This window comes from Ambystoma mexicanum, chromosome 5p, assembly GCF_040938575.1.
Source record: "Ambystoma mexicanum isolate Mex_15411 chromosome 5p, UKY_AmexF1_1, whole genome shotgun sequence".
NCBI classification, from domain to species: domain Eukaryota; kingdom Metazoa; phylum Chordata; class Amphibia; order Caudata; family Ambystomatidae; genus Ambystoma; species Ambystoma mexicanum.
In genome coordinates, this window is record NC_090930.1 from 127,637,300 (window position 1) to 127,659,442 (window position 22,143).

Consider the following 22,143-nt stretch of genomic DNA (forward strand, 5'->3'; position numbering starts at 1 on the left):
CTTAAGTATATAGTTCTTAAGAGTTCAAATGTCTGACTTCCACTCTTGTCCGTTTCCTTGCAGGTTGCAGCTTGAGCCTAGCAAAGAGCTCCTCGTGGCAACCGGTAACATTCAGGTAGGATTTGTATTATCCAACACAGTTCGATAAAATAATGTCAGTATGTAACCTGTTGCTTTCTCCCTTATTCAGGTGCTGAGAGAAATTATGAAGTCTCGGGGAATAATGCCTCCGGCGGTAAAATTAGGTAAGTCTATTGTGGTGAGAAGGATTCCCCTTGTTTGTGCCTTTGTTTCACCTTGCTGTCCTTTTGTTCCCCTTAGGGGCCGGGGTGCGGCAAAGATGCAGTGGAGGCTGCACCGACCCGTGAAGAGGAATAGTACCCCCAGCGGTAAAATCAGGTAAGTCTATGGGGGGTAACTAATATTGCCTCAGTTTATTCCCTTGGCTCACCTTGCTGTTTTTGTGTTCCCCTTAGGTGCCGGAGTGCGGCGGTAACATGCAGAAGGATGCGGTGGATAGTGAAGATGCTGCGAAGGCCGGTAAGTTCAGCGCGGCGCTACAGCAGGCGAGGCGATGCGCATAAAATAACTTCTCTCTTCCAGCTCGAAGGCGCGGTGGATCGGTAATTCAGGTAAGGATTAAAAGGTATTGCTCTTGTTCTAACCTTCTCTCCTTCTTTCTCCCTCTTTCTAGGAGCTCCAGACTCGAGGCGGGCGTGGCTGTAGACTGGATGCAGACTTGCAGGCACGGTGAGCGTTACGCTGCTGGATGCAGAATAACGTGAAGCATGTGCTGCTCTTCGGGCGTGGTTTAAATAGCCTCCAAAGTAGTCCCAGGTAAGTATTCCTCCTCGACCCCACCCGAGGAAAAAATAGTCCCTATGTTAAGTAGTCCCTTCCAAGCCTCTTTTGGCTTGGAGCTCTTGCAGCATGGTCTGCATCAGGTAAGTTTGCAGCATAATCTGCATCAGGTAAGTTTTAATCTATGAGCCTGGCGCCTATGGCACCAGGACTGACTCGCCATATGAGCCTGGCGCCATAGACGCCAGGACTGCATCCAAATAGCCAATAGCAGGGGTTGTTGGGCTTGCTTGGAATAACTTGATGCCTGCTTCCGGGGTTGCTGGACTTGATCTGGATCCCCTTCCTGATCCTGCTCCTTCTTCTGAAGCCAGAAATCTTGGAGTCATCTTGGATTCTTCTCTATCCTTCCTCCCTCATACGCAAGGCATTGCCAAGAAGTTCCAGTTCCAACTCTTCCTTCTCAAAGGAATTCTCCCAGTTCTCACTTTCCCCCAGAAGCTCAATGTTTCCTGAGCCCCGGTTCTCTCTAGGCTTTACTATTGCAACAGCCTCCTCTTCAATCTACCTTCTTCCACTCAGCGACCCCTTCAGCTAATCCAGAATAGAGCAGCAAGACTTATCCTTGACCTTAAGCCCAGGGACTGCATCTCTCCTGCCCTAAAAATCCTCCACTGGCTCCCGGTTGTTGCATGGATCAAATTCAAATCCCTCTGCATCATCCACAAGGCTGTCTGGGTCCGGGGACCACTCTATCTGCAATTCTCTCTTACCAAATACTCTCCTTCTAGACCTCTATGCTCCTCTGGCACCAACTCTCTGTATGTAAAGCATTTCACTAAACAGAGAGCAGGAGGCTGCTCGCTTTCCGCAGCTGGATCCTTTCACTAGAACTGCCTCCCCCTCCCTCTGCATCTTGGGCAGGACCTTCTTAAGTTCCGAAAGCACCTCAACACTCTTCTTTCCCTCCTCCTTCCCTTCTTCCTCCCTCTGCTAATCTCACAGCTGCTGCGATTGGTGTCTTGGACCCTTATGCATCCTCGGGGGCTCTGACCATTCACACCCAATCTGTCTTCCCTCAGCACTTGCCTCGGCACACCCTCCGCAATGGAGATTCAAACTTTCCACCCAAGGCTGCATAGCACTTACCATACCCTGCACTTCATCTGTGGCTCACCCTCGAGCATGGACCCCTCAGCACCTACCCCACTGCCCTCTTCCTGCTGCACTTGCAGGTTTAGAATACTCACAAGGCATAGTAGGTTCGGCCGTCCCCTCCCCCATATTTTATTTTTTTGCTTTTAATTGTACTGCTATCCCAATGTGCCCTACCTGCTGGCCTGTGGGCGCTTTGAAACAGAATGTGTTTCCTGTATAAGCGCGTAACAAGCAAACCATAAATAAATAAATAAATAAATAAATAAATCCTGTTTTGTAAATTGAAGCGGTCAGCGCGATCACAACCAGGCAATGTCAAGTTGCAATGTTGTTTTGGCTTCCAATAGCCTACCAATGGGAGTGGGAAGAACCCTCACACCCGCAGCAGGGTGTTACTTCAAGGAACGGCAGGTGAAGGGATGGAATTCATACTGATGCAGTTCACTGGTGCCTAGGACAACATGCAAACACAGAAACAGATCCAAGCATGATATGCAAGTCCAGGTGAAGTGCCATTTCAAAAGGCATGTAGGCTTGTGAATGGGCTGATCAATGAATGCACTTGATATCCCATTCTTGTAATCTACAAGTGACCGTCACAATATGAACCTCTACACGCTGCCGCATGTGTGTTCTTTTGAGCACCAGCACTGTTTGGATTTCAGCACCTTCCTGCAACAGCTTCCACATGATATCTGCCCATGGATAGGTCAGGTGTCGGCAAGGAATCATCCAGATGCGTACCTGTGTGTGACGACAGGGGATGGAAGGTGTCATCTACTTGGACACATCTATAGCAGCTCCCTTTACATTCCTGATAAGTCTGCTCTATCTTGGGCAGGATACTTTGAGTCGAGTGGAGAGGAGTTGAGTTGGAACAGCTTTCTAGAGCACGAGGGCATGGATCGTGGCGGGTAAGTGCTGCAGGACCGGAGAGTCGGGATATCGGGAAGTCTTGAAGGTCTTTGATGGTGTACTCCGTTAGAACAGGGAGGTTTGATACAGAATTCACTCTGTACACCAGGCATTTGTTAAAGCAGAGGGTTTATGTTTTTCCGGAGATGAATGAAGGAGCCTGGTGCAGTTTTGGTAGGCGAGGACTCTAAAATCCCCAGGTTCCTCTTGGTCGAAACTGATTTACAGCTCAACCCTTCTTCGAGACTAGGATTTTGAGGGAGATTTGTCATTTGCTGTGCGAGTGTGAATGATCCAGAACACGCACTGAGGCTCTATTGGGCGTCAATGCAACGCGATCCTAGTCTGAGTGCAATGCATGCAGTTGGCTACCTGTGAATGGTCTTCTTCAGGGTGCGATCTTGAGATACCGTTGATTATCGCCAATGTACTGGCAAACGTTGACATCCATTGAGTGTTGCAGATCTCCCCGGCGGCATGTAGATGCTGAAGGGCAGAGGTGAGGGAATTAAGCTCTAGGAAACCAGGTCAAGCATTGGAAATGGTGCCACCATGGAACCCTCCATCTTTACTATTGACCTTGGTCTTCTTCTATGGTCTACAATACGGAGTGCGTCAGAGAGGTTGGGGAGGAAAAGGAGTCGAGTTGCATCTTTTCCTGGAAACACAGAATCCTCAAAGGAAAGGATGAACGCCTAGGTCTGCATTGCTTGGCTTTAGATCCTGTGCGTCTCCAGGCCAGCGCTCAAGCCCCTGAGCTATACATTACTCGCAAATCAGAGCTCATTCTTTGACGGCAGTGTTTGTCCTCAAGTGGCACCCCTTCCTCACCCCGATTCTTCCTCAGCTGAAAACACCACTTCGTCGGATGGAACGGTAGAGCCCTTCTTCTTGGAAGTCTTCCTTTCATTGTAGAGAAATGGCCAACCCCAGGAGGTAGCCAGTATGCCCGCTGGAAGCACAGCCTAGGCAGGAGGTCGACCTCCGAGAAGTCACCAGGGGTGAAGGTAGAAAGCCTGAGGAAACAGAAAACCCTTCTTCAGCCGAGTAGGTGGTACGGATTTCAGAATCTCCAAGAGGGCAACAGCAAAGTAAGCAGGAAGTAACTGGTCCAGGAAGGAGAGAACTGCAGGTACTGTTTACTGGAGAAGCCAGGTAGGTAACAGTAGTGAGAGAGAAGGGCCATAAGCAAGGCTCCAATGCAGGGTGGAAAGCTAGTGAGAGGGAGCAGGGAGGCACGAAGCTGGAGGGGAAGGAGAAGGTGAGAGATAGAGTGAGAAAGAGAGAGAGAGAGAGAGAGAGAGAGAGAGAGAGAAGGAGAGAGAGAGAGGGAGAGAGAGAGAGAGAGAGAGAGAGAGCGCACAGAGGAGCCGCAGGACAGGGAGAGAGAGCAGCGACGGGCCACGGGACAAAGGGAGAGAGTAGCGAGCTGCGAGCCAAGCAAGGCGAGCAGCGTACTGGTGCAGCGGGCCAAACGGAGGGAGAAAAGCATGGATGTGCCGCAGGGCAAAGAGGAGGACTTGCACTGTGCGATCCAGGAGAAACAAAGCACAAACGGTTGCAATGCCGCGAGGAGGGGGCGGAGCCAGCTCTTATATGAGCGAGAGACCTGAGAGCTGGAACGCGCGATGAAGTTAAGGAAGAAATGTGATGGCGTGTTAATGGAGGATATTTCACCTCCTCCACAGACTCCACGGGTGCTGCCCGATGACAGCGTTGCAGCCACAAACATAATTACCCTGGCAGATAGGGGATGCTGTCCCACTTCGTGATTAAGGAGTTGAAGCAACCATGGTATTTAACTGCATCACGTAACAAAACGAAAGGTGTTCAGAGAAAAATCTGCGGCCTAAACCACAGTTCACAACAATATTGTCCAAATAAATCTTTACAAAATTATTACACTAAGCCAAGAGCATACCTTCAAGTTAATTATTTTGAATGGTTACTTGAAAGAATTGTTCTCATCTTTAGAAACCACTTTTGACAAAATACAGTAAAAGCTTTATTATCCAGCACCCAATTTTCCAGGGTGCTCCGGAAATCAGCACATCGCTTTGCCAGCAGTGGAACGTTCGGGTAAAAAAGAAAAGGGGCAGATAACTTCTCAAGCCACCAAAGCGAGTGTTCAGATGGCAGGGTGGTGGTAAACCGACAAAAAGACCAGGAAGCTTTGTTGGCCAACGATTCAGCGATGTTCTCGGGCTCTCTGGCACATGCATGTATCACATGTGTTTATCCGGCATATTCGATCATCTGGCACCATGGGATTCCCATTGGAGCTTGAAAATCGAGCTTCTACAGTAGTAAGAAACGGGTCTATGTGATCTAGTAGAATCTTTTTCATCTAATAGTTTTCTTTACAGAAAGATGTTGCCGCAAATGTATGTGGGCGGGGGGGAGACCCCCTGCAACGCCCCCCCACATTAATTATTCACCTAAACCTTTTTGATGTGCGCTCACTCTGCTCACGGTTCTCATGTTCCAGGTTACTGCCTTTAAAAACATAGGTGTACAGAACTGCACTGGCTGTCTTGGTGCAAAGAAAGTACGTGGATATGTTCAGGGAAGCAGCTTCATCTTGACACCAAAAAGAAGTTAAACCTGATCCTAGAAGCTAGAATATGCCAAAGGATGGCAGCACCGATTCATGCAACATAGCAATCACCCCTGAAGTGGTTAGACACGTCTCCTGGGTGTGCTTACTCAGGACTCTTCTGTGGGCCTTATGTACAATGCCATAGCTTCTTAGAATGACCTGCAGACTCCATGCCAAGAACATTGTAGCCTCGCCCTCACTTTGACTCAGCCTTAATACCCACTCGTCAATTACAGCTCAGACTGAAGACAAACACACTGCAGAGCAAAGAAGACATTAACTTAATACTTTAGGAATAAGGGCACAAGACAAACCTGATATTGCAGGAATAACAGACAGGATAAACAAGAACCTTTGAGATAACCACAGCCTTTCCCCTCTTGCATCAAACACCTGGGAGGTTTGCTCACATTTCTTGGTGCTTAGTGATCCTACGCAGAACTGGATACCATTTGGCCATGCTTGCAAAATGCAGACTGGCCATCATTGGGACCCATCCTAAATATGCAGGTATGGATGAATGACGCAGTATTTGTGTGAAACCGAAGAGTGGCGACATGAAGGTTTAGAATAAATCTGAAACACTGATCCGGAACTTGATCATGCCTATAATTTGGCAATGTATTGCTGTGAGATGGCTTAACTGGTCTCTCTGAATTTTCCCTGAAAAAGTAAGGGACAAGATATCAGTCTGACACCAGGGGCGGTGATTTCAGAGCTAATCCACAAATATCCTACTTGATCCCAAGCACAGCTTCTACTAGACTACATTTACTCCAGACCACACTTACAGGCCTAAATCAAACCTCCTACATCAGACCAAATGTCTTCTACTTGTTCACAGACACACACACACGCACCCTCCAGAATATGCATCTTCCATTTTACACACCCTCCACTAAACCACATTACACTAAAGCTCCTCCATTAGACCTCAACTCCTCACTAAACCATGTTTCTCCAATGAAAGACGCTTCCTCTACCAGACAACACCTCCTCCATTCGACCGGACCGTCTCCATCTCCTCGACTAAAGTACATCTCCTTGACGAGACCACAAATCATCTAAGCGTGTATACCAACATCACTGCCTTCGAATAAACACCTCATCCACACACAGAACCCGAGGCTCGTATTTACAATCAAACACCAAGAGAAAGCTTTGGCGTTACCTAAACGAGGCAAATGACAATGGACATCGATCTGACCAAAACTCTACAGCAGTTAATATGTGGCTCGTACGCAGGAGGGTTGAAGAAGAGGCGAGGCAGTGCATAGTGTTCTAGGTCACCCTAGTGCACACCCTCCAGAACCACAGCATCGGCCACTCTTCCACCTTCGGGGGAAGGCGTGCTACATGTTAGTCCCAGTGATCATGAGGTTTATATATTGCCCCACTGAGGGAATGCTTGCTTCAATCCGTAGTGAATAGATACATGAGAAGTGTGTGTATATTAATCTCACCCCACCAACAGCGACCTGCTTCAACACTTTGATGTGATGTAACACTGAGGTGAATGCGAACCTTAACAGGGGGACAGCCCCATCACAACCAGTTAGAACCTCTTGATATACTTACTGGCTCTTTTCCATCCATAGCCTCCATCCAGAGCCTCCTGTTGACCTCTGACAGAGCCTGCAAGGTGAGGGTCCCATGCCTGGAGAAGGGGGAAGAAAAGGAATGTGGGAGAAGATTAAGGACTGTGCTATGATGGCCAAACCATGCTATGGTGCCCAATATAGCCACATCCATCGCAGGAAGGACAAAAATATCAAGGATGGGTCACAGCATTTAAATCAAATGAAAACCGAGGATAGGCTTTCACCTTCTTCCCCCAATTTTCCATGGGATTATCTGTGTTTTCCTGGAAATGAGTGAAAGAGCAGGTTGCAACAGAACAATGAGAACACATAATTCGCTGCTATAAAAGGTAGGGTTAAGGGCCTCATCCAAGCTCAGGAACTGCACCATTTAAAAAATAAAACGTCTACAAATTCTATATAAAAACTTCAGTAGAATGCTTTTTTATTGTTATGATGTAAATAGTGAAGAAATGCGAAAGGTTTGATGGTTAAGGTAGCAACCTACCTTTACACTGGTTCCCCTCACTGTATTGCACTGCTTATGACCTCACACAGGATATCATGCTTATGGTGGCACGGATGAGGTCTGTTGGGAGATCATTAGCAGCAAACAAGGAAGCATTGGGGTTGGTCAATACCTCCTGGAATGTTTACGCTTTGTCTTGGAACATTAATATCCTGTTCCTCATTGGAAGATCTTTTCATGAATGAGCGAGAGAAAGACAGGGCCCACACAGGAAGAGGGTGAAACAGGAGTGGAAATAGAAAGGGGACGGAGGAGTGAATGGAGTGAACCACACATATATAGCATTTGCCTCAAGAAAGTAGATGAGTCGATAGGTTCTGTACCGCTCATGGATCACTGCATTGAATCCTCCTTCTGGACAGTCATCAAACTAAGTAACTCAATCAAAGTAAATCCTTATGCATGATCCTCGGATGGTGCAAGCAATCTGCCTTCGTTGTACAATTATGATACCCTAATTAGGAAAAGCGAGTCATTTATTTGCAAGATTTACAATGACAAGGGCAGCTCCATGAGGTTGAATAAAGAAACAAGGCTTGCAGGAGACAGGCGTGGGCCCAAAGAAGGAGCCTTTGCAGCGTGAATTGCTCACTGGATTCTTCACTGGATCTGTCACAGTGTAATCCAGCACCACCCAAACTGGGGTGATCCCTGAGGGGCGCCAAACATAACCCCTTGTGAAGAATCTAAAGCGTGCCTGGTATGTTTTCCTTTAAATGCTATGTTCTGTGTGCCATGCAAGATCCACACAGACCTGCAATACAGCTTTGCATGTCACACTTTGCTTCTACTTTCTGCAAAGTCTGTTTTCTATTTCTTTACTAGATCCAAGTACACACACTGGCAAGCGCCTGCCAGACATGCCAGGCCGCGCCAGTTTCCATGAACATAAACAGTTGCTGTGTCAAGAGGAAGCAATGCACGGTTGCCAGAGGCCAATTTAGTGGCATGTTGGGAGCTGTGGAAGTATACTTAACCCACCAGCAGACATGCTATATGGTAGGTCACTATACCGTTCCAAAACCATCAATTCTGGGGCTCATATGCAATGTATCCAAGGCAGCCCAGCAACCTCTCCCCCTCTAGACAACAATGAATGGCAGCTGACTGCAGAGGCAAATGTAGCCAGAGCCCTCATCTATAACTAGGCTAAGGGGGGGGGGGGTCATTTCCTTTAGCAGCGTTTGTTCTCAGACATGACAGACCCATGAAAGTGACAACTGTAAGAGACACCTACTTTTCATTGACCTCGATATCAAAACAGAACCGCTTATCAATGGAGTCGGACTTCCTCCGAATGCAAGACTTCAGCGTGAAATCGGATGTCCCCTGAGAAGCAGAAAAGAACAATTACATGTCTAGCATAAGGAAAGGTTTTATGTGGCCTACTTCAAGAAGCATGACATCCTTACTAATATGAAGACATACATATTGTTAATTCAGGTTATTAAGACAACAGAAAAGAGTGAGCAAACAGAAGTGATCTATCTAAAATGGGATCTAACGGTGTGCAGTGAAAAAGTCATAATGTCGAAAAAAAATGTGTAAATTTTTTTTTCGAATGTTTTATTTTTTTATCTACATGTTTATTTTGGGTTCCGCAAGTAAAAAAAAAGGGGTAAATCTAAATAAAATTACAATAAAAGAGGGTTGAGGGGGGTAACCCCCCCATTTCAAACAAAAAACAAACAAAAATAGACATTCAAAATGATTTTTTGTGACTTTTTTTTCGACATTATGACTTTCGACATAATGTAATTCGAAATGATCACTATGAACCGGATCTAACCTAAGGAGTTTTATCTGATGGCTAAAAAGAAACTGGTAAATCTAGAAGGTTACAATGATGAAACATATGAATTCAAGCCACTTAAAGTCCTCTTTCTATTCAAGTCTTTTTTTTCCAGGAAAGGTAGTGATCACCCACAGCATCCCATGGGGCATACATTATTTTTTTGAATTATCAAAAGTGTTTTCAATATGTATTAGAAAAAGCTACGTATCACTGCATGGATGCTGGCATTAACTTGTACCTTACCCACCCATCACACTTCTACCTGCACCCCTCAAACAAGACTCTCGCCCTCTACCAGGATCTTCAACCTCATCTATCCCTCTCGCCTACGGCACAACACGTGCAACTCTCTCCCACCTATCACTCATTCACTTGGCCTCTGCAACAAGTCTTACTATATTACTGACAACTGACTTATCACCCTGAACCTTCACTTCTTGCTATCACAGAAACCTGGATCTCCCCTCATGAGACTGGTACTCGCATGGCTCTCCACACCAACTACTATCTTTGTTACTCTCGTGGCTCTCCACACCATCTACTATCTTCTTTCACTCTCCCTGTTGGGGGAAGGGAGTGGAGTGGGGTTCCTCATCAATAAGGTCCACACCACTGCCCTGCGGCCCCATTCACATCACCTCATCCTCTTTTGAATATGCCACTTTTCAACTCCTCCTTTCTACTCCTCTCACTTATCTGGTCCTCTATCAACCCCCTTTTCCCCCTCAATTCCTTCTTCCCTGACCAGAACCTTCTCCTTGAGTCATATCACACCAACATGTCCCGGGAAGGATAGCTCAGGGGCAACGTGCTTGCCTCTGAAGCAAGATGACAGAGCAACACCGGTTCAATCCCCGGCCCGCGCTTAGAAACCTCTGGGTATTAAGTGCATTATAAATAACCAATTACAATTACAACATCCACATTATCATAGGCTGAGCGACTTCAATCTTCCCAAGCCCTCAGCAGCCACCTGCTTTGAACTTAACTCCCTCTGCTCCCACCATGACCAGCCTACCCATTCTGGTGGGAATTCTCATGACCGTGTCCTCTTTACTTCTCTCTCCTCCATTGACTCCTCTCCCTTTGATCACGCCATCCAGCACGTTCAAATCTCAGGCCCTCCACTCTCTCCTCCTCCTCCTTCAATGAAAACGAGGTAATGTAAGCCCCCTTACATTGCCCCTTTACTCAATGATGTGAGGAGCTAACTTCTCTCTCTCCCTTATGCATGCCTTTTATATTGACAGTGCTTTATCTGACATTCACCATGCACCCACAACTCCCTTACAGTGACACTATCCTGCTTGCACATTAACACCTTTCTGTCCCTTGTCCTCAGCCCTGTATCACCTCTCCGACCCAGACCCTCAAAGCAAACGAGTACTGTGACCTACGCTGCAAACCACTGACCCCCACCCTACTCCTAGCTTACACATCTTCCGTTGCAGCCCTCAGCTCGGCACTTTTCAAGTGCCTTCTACTAGTCAAGAAGGATACCATGGTCTAGCTCCCAAGCGCCCGTTCAACTGTATATCTGCCTACTCAGCATCTCGCTCCGTACGCTCATGCTTTGGACTCAACCTAATCCTCCCACGAGGCCCGATGCCTCCTCATGCTTCTGCTCTTTCTCCCTACAGGGCGCTCTGTTGGAAACTGCTGCCCATCACAAACAAAGCCAGCACAACTGTGGCTTAAACTCCACTTACCTGCAAGAGAAGCAACTCCCTCTGCTCCCTCCCCCATCCTCACTACCTGAACCAAGCACTGCATGTTAATGTGGCTTTTTATATTTGTACTGCACAGTCCGTACTCTTCTTTAATTTAAAATACTTCCCCCCCCTCCCCAAGATAATGTTGTCTTTTTAAGTCACCAGTATTTTATATGTGTATTATTCGTTTTGTTCCTGATCTATGTTCCACACCCTCAAAATGGCTCAACACTTGTCATCTTTGTGCTATTGTACAGGTTCCCATCCAGGGGAGAGCCTCTGCCATCGCTTCGATTTCTCTTGGACAATGAACTCACACTAGAACCACAGGTCAGCAAAACAGTACAGAAATGCTTATACCGCCCACATTCATCAGAAGAATAATTCCATAGCGCAGCTTCTACACTGCACCCTCGCCATAGCCGTAATGTCACCAACATGGTCAAGAATCGACCACACAGTCTATATCTGGGTATGCCAGACTAACTCACCATGAAATGAGAATGCACCCAAAATACAGAGGCAAGAAGAGTTCTACTGAAGCTAGACAGGAGGGAACACATCACCCAGCTCTGAGAAGCCTCCGCTTCAAGAGGGAGTAGGGATCCTGGGACCACACCTCCCCCCACCAATTTCATGACAAGACGAAAGGCCAGAAATGCTTGCAACCACCCTTTCTATTTCGGACGAATCCCAAATGCACAAATAATTGACAAGTACATTGAGAGGTACCCTATCAGTCAGCCATACAGATCAAGTGCGGTAAGAATCTATCCATGTGTGGGAGAGGAGCCCAAGACCATGGTCAGAGACACCTATATGGAACTAGGCACCAAGAAGCAATGTTACCGATGCCATTAGAGACACCGCGACATAGCAGCGTTAGACATGAAGCACACATGCAGTCCGCACTGCGAACACAGAAACACACACTTGTATACATGAAGAACATGAGCGCACAGCTCTATAGTTAGAGGGCAGATGCATATACATACCGTCATTGCTTTTATTATTTTGTCATTAGCCAAATGCAGCAACACAAAACAGCAAGGCACAAGAGATCCTGAGCACGCTTGCACATGCTTAACGCATATAACTCAATGGAACTGCAGGGGCACCTATAGAACCTGACAGAGCCAAGGGTGACTAACCTATGGAAAACATAGCAGAACATGGACCATGTAGAAACTGCATTATAAGGTTTTAGGAAAATTACAGTAGGCTTCAAACCACTGAGAAAGAGACAAACTAAGCTCTCTCGGGCTGCACAGGGAGCAAAAGCCATCGGACAAGGCCTGCAGCCAAGGTCACAGATATGAATAGACATTCCAATCCCCAGACGACAAAGGAAACAGCTGCAGAGAAAGTGAATAAATCCTCATAATTAGGAAATGCAGAGCTCGGTTTTGTGGTCTCTAAACACGTGGTACAGCTGAAGAGGACAATGAACAACCCTCAATGGTAGAGAGCACTGCATGGAGGAATTCCTGCCCTTAGATCTAGCAATCAAACCCAGGCGCTACAAGAACATCCAAGGGAGAGGCACAGCTTTCTCCACCCTCACAGCCAAACTGAGACTCTGCCTCAAAACAAATCTGCACAATAGAAGACCACTTAACATTTAGAAAACTATTAAAATCCTGGCTCTTAAATACAAAGGGATGGAGAACTCATCACAACCCAGCAGGAGACAACTAGAGTACAACAAACCACCACAAAATCACCTAGAGGCGGGAGAGCCAAATAATTCATGGTAGAGCCAAGCCAGAGATGAGCTATTGGGACTGGCCTGGCTTTAAGAGCTAAATGAGAGCTGACCCAGAACAAGCCGGAAAATGATGCATATATTGCAATCTGCATCTCACCCTCAAACACAAACCTGTACCTGCCATGCTGCCTCCTGGACCCTACAGCGAAAACTCAATATCGGACATCCGGCCCCTTGCCCCCACAAGGCAAAGACATGCCTGATGTGCTGCCTCCCTGGTACAATAACAGGAAACCTATACCTGGCATTCCAATTCTAAAAGATACGGCACAATGAAACTAAATTAGTTGTCCAGGATCACGTATTTCCTCTAAGAGGGCATGTGCTTCCATACTGCACTTTAGGCAGTTGCTCACACATCTTGTAATCTTTAGCTGATATAAATATGTGTTAATATACATTTAAATAAAATAATGTTCCAGTTCACAAAGATGACAAAAATATACAAATCACAACACAAACCAATGCGACAAATATATCAAATCTTATGTAAAGCAAAAAGTGCGTATATAGCTTTATTTCCACCACCATGAATGGACCTTTACATGTTTCAGAATGCAAATGAATGTTAGCCCATGCAATCCCCTGTGCTTTGCTTCTGTCCTTCGAAGACAGACACACATCAACAACACTGTATGTAAAGGTCAGCTACTTGCTATTGTTTTACACAAACCTGGCGCTGGTGGTTGTGCTTCTAGTGGGCTAAAACCTAGGGGAGCCTTCTGGAGTCTTTCTACAGGCACAAGTGGGTGCAACAGACAGCACTAACATATCCTGGATGGTGGGAGTTGAGGACAAAACTATAAGGACTATAAGGACTGTGCGGCAGGTGGGAATCCTCATGCCTACACAAGCATCCCCCTTACCCAAGATTGTGAGGCACCCCACAGCCTCATACACAAACTGGGTAGTAGGTGGAGATACCAATGTTCGCTGCCCCTAGCCCCAGGGTTGGGAAAGAGCAAAATAAGTGGTCCTGGAAGGTTCCTTACACAGTAAAATGGAAATGCCAAGGTTTCACCCTCTTGCCCAGTACATCATCTATTTCACTTTTGTGCTAGGAGAGAAACATAGCTCAGAGGGAGAATTGACCACGTTAAGGGATACTTCAGCCTGTGGTCTACACATGTTATGTTACATGGCACTTGTATAGCGCCTACTACTATTAGTATGGCCTCGAAGCATTGTGGGGTTGCACGCCCTTCGAAGACCGCAGCTAGAGATGTGAAAGGTGAAGAGAAGGGATTCTAAAGTGTGTGTGAATATGTAGCCATCATGAAGGTGCACAAGGAGTGGCTAGGTCCCCAACAGGAGGGACGTTTCGGGAGAGACCGGGTAACATGACAAATTGTCAGGTAGATGGAGAGTCAAAGAGTCACGTTATGTGAATGGCTAGACGGAATTTTGCCTGGGACTAAGCTGTATTCTATTGGAGCTGGTGATGCGTGTTTCGGTGGGTGCAGTCGAGCAGTGTTTATTGCAAAAGTGTGGAGGTGGCAAGGGCATGCCCCAGGCGGGATGCGGCTGTGTTCTGTAAATAATTAATATTTGTATTACCTCTGGAGCAAGTACTGTAGTTTAATACACGATCAGTGTTGTCTTGTGTGTAGCGTGTACTTCTAAGTGATCCCCATTGTGGCAGCCAAAGGAAATATGTCCCGTGTAGGTCACGTGATTTATGAAGACTGCATACACCGGCCAACTGGCTGCAGTTTGAACGCTTGCACATGTTCCCACTGCATATTTAGTTTTGCACCAACAGGCAATTCCTGGCAAGGGAGAAACAAAGTACTCTGTGCACGTAGATGTTTGCATGCAGTTCTTTTACCTGTCACTTGGTGGCAGTGTCACCTTAATTAACTCTGTGAAAGTAACGGAGCACGAGGTGCTGCTTTGCCCCACTTGAGCTGGGCAGTTCCTTCACAAGCGCACCCGAGCTGAGCCGGATCCAGGCATTTGGATCTAACCAGACTCGACCGGCGCTGGCTCCCCATCTCTGAAATAAACCACCACTGCACGATCCAGCACCCATCCAACCAATAAGTAACGATCCAACTAAAAACCCGACTCGCAGCAAACCCGATCAGGCTAGCAAACCATACAGTCACAGTCTTGCCTACACCGCCGTCACCAGACGACCCAGGAAACGCTCAAGGAATACGAAAATCTACAAGAGACACAAATGACAGCCACTGAAAAGCTTTGGAGTACACACCAAAGACGCCTGGATAAAGAATACTGACAGCACTCTGCAAGAGAGGGTCCTGGTGAGATAAGCCGACACCCTCCCGACAAAGCTCCTAGCAGAATTAACAACATGAACAAACAATCAGCAAGGAGCAGACCTGCACAAAATGCAAACTCCATCATTATAGGCATCTTGAGACAATATGGCAAACTCTCACTGCCATTGGCAAACCCAACACCCACCAAACCAGACAATCTCAGCAACAACAAACTCACCAACAGGTACAAACCAGCATGAATGTTTAAATGGAACTGGTCCAGACCACTCAAGCACAGCCCATTAGAACTCAAACCAATCAACCAGTATTCTTTGGAACATGACCAGAAGCCAGAAACGTTGGGACATGAACTCTCTCTAAAAAAGGTTCACCTAAACCAGTGGAAAATCCAATCAGATCACACTAACCCCGCTCGCAAACAATGAGCAAAGAACATAACCTAGGGGTAGCCTCATGTTTTCATGGTCCTTCACCCAACACATGCCCACCAACTCGCCAACACAAACTGCGGAACAAAACCCTCAACCCACACCAATATAGTGACAACTCTAAACCTCTCCAATCACCTTGTAAACCAGCCCAAAACATAGATCATTCCTAGAACCCCAGGTCTCCCATCTGGAAACAGAAAGCCTCTGGGGGGGGCAAATCATAATCCACCAGGAAACCGCATGCACGCAGATGCCAGCGGCCCCAGGTCCTGCCTCATCAACCGGTGAACACAGCACCTGAGCTATTCCCACTGCTGCCCCAAACCCGCGTCACCCCTTTCCATTTCAGGCCAACATGAGCGCCTGAAGACCATATAAGTGGCAACAGTGCGCTGTATGAACCCCAATAACGTAAAATAAGATCTGGGAATATGTCAGTGTAAGTCATGTCTGGTTGTTGGTGTTCCGCTTCTTCAAATAAATATAAATAAAAAATACAAAAGGAGACTTGCACGGGGCAACGCTGAACTACATATCATCGGTGTCAGCCAATTACAGAGCGGACCAAGATGTCGAATCCGAAAATGTAGAAGTTCGAGGGGCACATTATCCCGCAATAATATGTGCCAGGGGAGGTGGGATTATACAAAATATTCGGAGAGTATGGGGGAGGGCTGCAGGGGTGCTCTCCCTGCATATAATTGTGGGGAAATGTTAGGGAAACTAAATGAATTTTTGGATTCGATATTTTTGATTCGCAGTTTTCACATAGATCCATATAATTTAAAATAGATTAAATGCTTAACAAAATATGCCCTTTTTTGTGCAACAGGCATTACTAACGTTCAACCTGTTTGCCAGTTCTCCACATTTTAGCCTCAAAGGGAACGGATGAGCAGGTTGATGAAGTAAACAACAATGTGTTGTTAAACCTGGGAAACAAGGGCAGGCAAGTTCCAGAATGTAAACATTTACAAGAGAGGCACTGGACATAGCACCGTGGCCTAGTGCCTCCTGGTTAATTTGTCTGAACCTGCACAGCCTCAAACCAGCCTCGCCACTCAGCAAAATGTCATGAGTGTTGGACTAAGGTGAGGCATGGCAGCACCAAGCATTATTTAAGCTGTTTTCAGAAATCTCAGAGCTTAAAAAGAAACCCCTGGAAGTTTTAAAAAAATAACCTTGGTGGTTGGAATTTCCCTTTAGTCAACAGTCATGGGGAAGGAAGTCACATTCGTAAATCAAGTCATTTGATTGGATGGTTAAGTCAAGCCAACTCTCTCCATCAGAAAGTAACATGTTTTCTATGACCTTGCAGGGTTCCTCCTGAATCCCCCCTCAGCCCCATTTCATGCTTCCTGTGATGTCAATGCGTGTGTTAAGGACTGGGGGAGTTTCCACGTTTCTTCAGAGACACACAAACCGAGGTGTACACTGCACAGTTCCTCACCTGCTTGGCTCCGGGCTTCGGCTCCAGCGGGGTCATAGTTAAGGTGCGGGCCTCCTTCTGATACCTGCAGTAGTATTTCATCCACGACATCCCCAGAGCCCCTAGGGTGAGAGAACACAGGAATCAGTGGGACATTACTCTCTGCTTCCTCTGGGACACAGGACTACTAAGCAATGTTGATGGGTTACATTCCAGGAGCAGCTGATCTGCCTGTATGGTACCGGGGGAGAGCTGCGTCAGTCATGTAGAATTTATAATATTAATGTAGAATTTATATCATGCTTAATACCCAGAGGTTTCGAAACGCGGACCCGGGGATCAAACCTGTGTTGCTCCGTGTCGTCTTGCTTCCAAGGCGAGCGCCATGCCCCTGAGCTATCCTCCCAAGAAAAGTGCTCAGAATTTACCTACATTTTTATATTTGAAGCTATGACGGATGTCACTAGAAAACACTTCAAGCCTCACAAATTGTGTGGCGGGCCTCAGGCTTTGGGGTACGGCCTCACTATAAACTAGTCTCAACAGCCCTACAGAATTTACTCGGTTCACAGATTAATCACATCAACATCGGACTAAAATCCCACTAATCTGATGTGGGTCGTGGACCCTTGGACCTGGTGACCTCTGTTGCAGATGTGAAAAATAACTGTAGCCTCCAGAGGGGTACACAGCTTCTCAATCTCCCATGATAACATGATATCTAGGGGTACTCGAAGGATGGGGTTGCCATCTGACACGTTGCAGTGTCCAACACAAAAGCGATGAGAGCTACTGCCAAAGGAAGTGTGCTTAAGCAGGATGAAGTGGACTTAGGCAGGCGGTGAGGGCGGCTGGCAGCTGGGTCAGATCACTGTTAGATGAGGGAGACTTGAGTAGGTCGGCGTGGGCTTGGTTTGAGCGGGGCAGCTCTGGCAAACTTAGGCTGCCAGATGCAAGCAGTATAGTGGCACACAGGTACATCTCATCATAGAGAGTCCTGCCATGTATCACCGCTTCCCACCTCCAATGGGAATGGCATTCCGTGGGGGGGTGGGGGGGTGGAGTGGTGATTCACGGCAGTGGAATGCGGCTCCATGATTGCACCGTGTCTCAGACCAAAACATGCACGTTGCTGATGTGAGAACAGGACAACTACGACTAACTAAGGAAAATTAGACTAGCCTTTCCCTTCACCCCTTCCGCTAAAGTCCTGCAGACCTACCAATAATGGTCTCCTTCCTGAAACCCTCTTTGATTCAGCTAGACTGGCCTTTTAGGGTCTCCTTTCTGAAACCTTCTTTATTTCAGCTAGGCTGGCCTTTTATGGTCTCCTTTCTGAACCCTCTTTATTTCAGCTAGGCTGGCCTTTTATGGTCTCCTTTCTGAACCCTCTTTATTTCAGCTAGACTGGCCTTTTATGGTCTCCTTTCTGAAACCCTCTTTATTTCAGCTAGACTGGGCGTTTATGGTCTCCTTTCTGAAACCCTCTTTATTTCAGCTAGACTGGCCTTTTATGCTCTCCTTCCTGAAACCCTCTTTATTTCAGCTAGACTGGCCTTTTATGCTCTCCTTCCTGAAACCCTCTTTATTTCAGCTAGACTGGCCTTTTATGGTCTCCTTTCTGAAACCCTCTTTATTCCAGCTAGACTGGGCTTTTAGTACATGTTCTTATAGTCTTAATTCAAGGGTACTCTTAGCTATACTGCTTTGTTTTATGTGAGGCCGGTCCGGCAAACAATAAGTAGTAATATGGAAGAAAGACTACATGTTGCACACAAACAAACAGGAAATTGGCTGGTCTTGTGGAAACAGAGAACCTCTACCACCCTTAACAGAGCGGCTAACTGGTTTGTCGGCAACTGGTAAGGATGGCCCATTAAAGAAGGATATTGAAAACGAATGTCTTTCTGCTGAGCTGGTGTTTGACCGGTGAGGGCTCGGAGGCAGGGAGAGGGCTGTGATCGTCGTGAATAATGTAGAGCAGTAATTACTCCTAAACTCCTGTTGGTACTCATTATCCACATGTATTTATAACTCTCCACTCAGTAGAACAGTTTCTATATTTAAATTGCCTAGGAAATATGAATTACTTAATTTGTTCTTTAGAGAGCGGAGGCTTCCCGGACAGATTACTGTCCTATGCACAGGGCGTGTTCCCGCTGCCCAAGGGGAAGTTCCGCTCGCGGCATTGAGCATGCGAGATGGTTGGGGGTAAGTTCCCTCAGGGTATTGAGCATGCGTGATGGATGAGGGTAGGTTCAGCTCGCGGCATTGATCATACGTGATGGATGGGGGTAAGTTCCCTCAGGGTATTGAGCATGCGTGATGGATGAGGGTAGGTTCAGCTCGCGGCATTGAGCATGCGAGATGGATGGGGTAGATTCAGCTCGGGGCATTGATCATACGTGATGGATGGGCGCAAGTTCAGCTCGGGGCATTGAGCATGCGAGATGGATGGGGGTAAGTTCCGCTTGGGACATTGAGCATGCGTGATGGATGGGGTAAGTTCAGGTCAGGGCATTGAGCATGCGAGATGGATGGGCGCAAGTTCAGCTCGGGGCATTGAGCATGCGAGATGGATGGGGGTAAGTTCAGCTCGGGGCATTGATCATACGTGATGGATGGGCGCAAGTTCAGCTCGGGGCATTGAGCATGCGAGATGGATGGGGGTAAGTTCCGCTTGGGGCATTGAGCATGCGTGATGGATGGGGTAAGTTCAGGTCAGGGCATTGAGCATGCGTGATGGATGGGGGTAGGTTCAGTTTGCGGCATTGAGCATGCGAGATGGATGTGGGTAGGTTCAGTTTGCGGCATTGAGCATGCGAGATGGTTGGGGGTAGGTTCAGTTTGCGGCATTGAGCATGCGAGATGGATGAAGATAAGTTCCCTCAGGGCATTGAGCATGCCAGATGGATTGGGTAAATTCAGCTCGGGCATTGAGCATGCGTGATGGATGGGGGTAAGTTCAGCTCGGGGCATTGATCATGCGAGATGGATGGGGGTAAGTTCAGCTCGGGGCATTGAGCATGCGTGATGGATGGGGGTAAGTTCAGCTTGGGGCATTGAGCATGCGAGATGGATGGGGGTAAGTTCAGCTCGGGGTATTGATCATGCGAGATGGATGGGGGTAAGTTCAGCTCGGGGCATTGAGCATGCGTGATGGATGGGGGTAGGTTCAGCTCGTGGCATTGAGCATCCAAGATGGATGGGGGTAAGTTCAGCTCGGGGTATTGATCATGCGAGATGGATGGGGGTAAGTTCAGCTCGGGGCATTGAGCATGCGTGATGGATGGGGGTAGGTTCAGCTCGTGGCATTGAGCATCCAAGATGGATGGGGGTAAGTTCAGCTCGGGGGAATTGAGCATACGTGATGGGTGGGGGGTAAGTTCAGCTCCGGCATTGAGCATGCAAGATGGATGGAGTTAACTTCCGTCGGGGCATTGAGCATGCGAAATGGATGGAGGTAAGTTCTGCTTGGGGTATTGATCATGCGAGATGGATGGGGGTAAGTTCAGCTCGGGGCATTGAGCATGCGTGATGGATGGGGGTAGGTTCAGCTCGTGGCATTGAGCATCCAAGATGGATGGGGGTAAGTTCAGCTCGGGGGAATTGAGCATACGTGATGGGTGGGGGGTAAGTTCAGCTCTGGCATTGAGCATGCAAGATGGATGGGGTAAGTTCCACTCGGGGCATTGAGCATGCGAGATGGATGGGGGTAAGTTCTGCACGGGGCATTGAGCATTCGAGATGGATGGGCGCAAGTTCAGCTCGGGGCATTGAGCATGCGAGATATATGGAAGTAAGTTCCCTCAGGGTATTGAGCATGCAAGATGGATGGGGGTAAGTTCTGCACGGGGCTTTGAGCATTCGAGATGGATGGGCACAAGTTCAGCTCGGGGCATTGAGCATGCGAGATGGATGGGGGTAAGTTCCGCTTGGGGCATTGAGCATGCGAGATGGATGGGGGTAAGTTCCGCTCGGGGCATTGAGCATGCGTGATGGATGGAGGTAAGTTCCCTCAGGGTATTGAGCATACAAGATGGATGGAGTAAGTTCAGCTCGGGGCATTGAGCATGCGTGATGGATGGAGGTAAGTTCCCTCAGGGTATTGAGCATGCAAGATGGATGGAGTAAGTTCAGCTCGGGGCATTGAGCATGCGAGATAGATAGGGGGTAAGTTCCACTCGGGGCACTGAGCATGCGTGATGGATGGGGATAAGGTACTATGCTGAATCTTGGAATTCTGTGTTCTATGGGATAATGACCGTAAGGAACACTGCTGAAGTTCCATAGGAGCACATATGCTACACGCATAGACCAGAGGAACTTCATGAGGCGAGGTGATCACAAAATACTGCTTCTTGTTAAGGATCAAGTGAGGACGTTTTAGGGATCCCATGCACACTGTCTCCCCAAAAAAGAAATATTTCACAAACCGTCTTTAATTCCGCCCCACTTTTCCATGTAGAAAAATGAAAGTCAATTTCCCCCAAAAACGTTTCTTCCAAGTCTTGCCACTGGAATAGGAAGGTGGTCCTGGGATCTCCAGGAAGAATCTTGACAACAAAAAAAGATAAACCCACCGAAGAAGTGATGATTAAAACAATCTTTTGGTTCTGTTCTGTTACCATTTGCTCCTACATAGCTCATCTCTTCACTGATTGGCTGGCGTATTGGTTGGGACATCATTTTGTCCACGGTATCCTGTATTGTGAATCTATCGGACCCAGTTGCATCCAAGAGGTGTGAACCCCAGATCTCCTGGCACCAGGGGTGGACTGGGAACCAAAACAGGTCCTGAAAATAAGTTTCCAACTGGTCCCATATTACAATATTTTCAGCAGGCCCAAGCCTTTTCCTATGAGAATTTGGAAATAAAATAGGTTACCAAACAGAAGAGGCCCAGGGTGCAGAGGCCTACCGGGAAATCTCCAGAGTACCCTATAAGCCAGTCCACCCCTGGCCAGGGTGTAGAGGCCTACCAGAAAATCTCCAGAGTACCCTATAGGCCAGTCCATCCCTGACCAAGGTGCAGAGGCCTACTGGGAAATCTCCAGAGTACCCTATAGGCCAGTACACCCCTGGCCAGGGTGCAGAGGCCTACCGGGAAATCTCCAGAGTACCCTATAGGCCAGTCCACCCCTGGCCAGGGTGCAGAGGCCTACCGGGAAATCTCCAGA

The 22,143-nt window shown here is 47.4% G+C and overlaps 1 protein-coding gene across 1 annotated transcript in view; it reads right to left on the reverse strand.

Moving 5' to 3' along the window:
• The window catches only part of OPHN1 (oligophrenin 1), a 733,935-nt gene that overhangs the window by 267,220 nt on the left and 444,572 nt on the right, over positions 1-22,143 (reverse strand). Inside the window, exons 9-11 of the mRNA XM_069612518.1 lie at positions 16,985-17,085; positions 8,820-8,911; positions 7,052-7,130 (exon numbers count right to left, since the gene is read on the reverse strand). Coding sequence (XP_069468619.1) covers positions 7,052-7,130; positions 8,820-8,911; positions 16,985-17,085 — 272 coding nt within the window. The remainder of the gene's footprint in view (positions 1-7,051; positions 7,131-8,819; positions 8,912-16,984; positions 17,086-22,143) is intronic.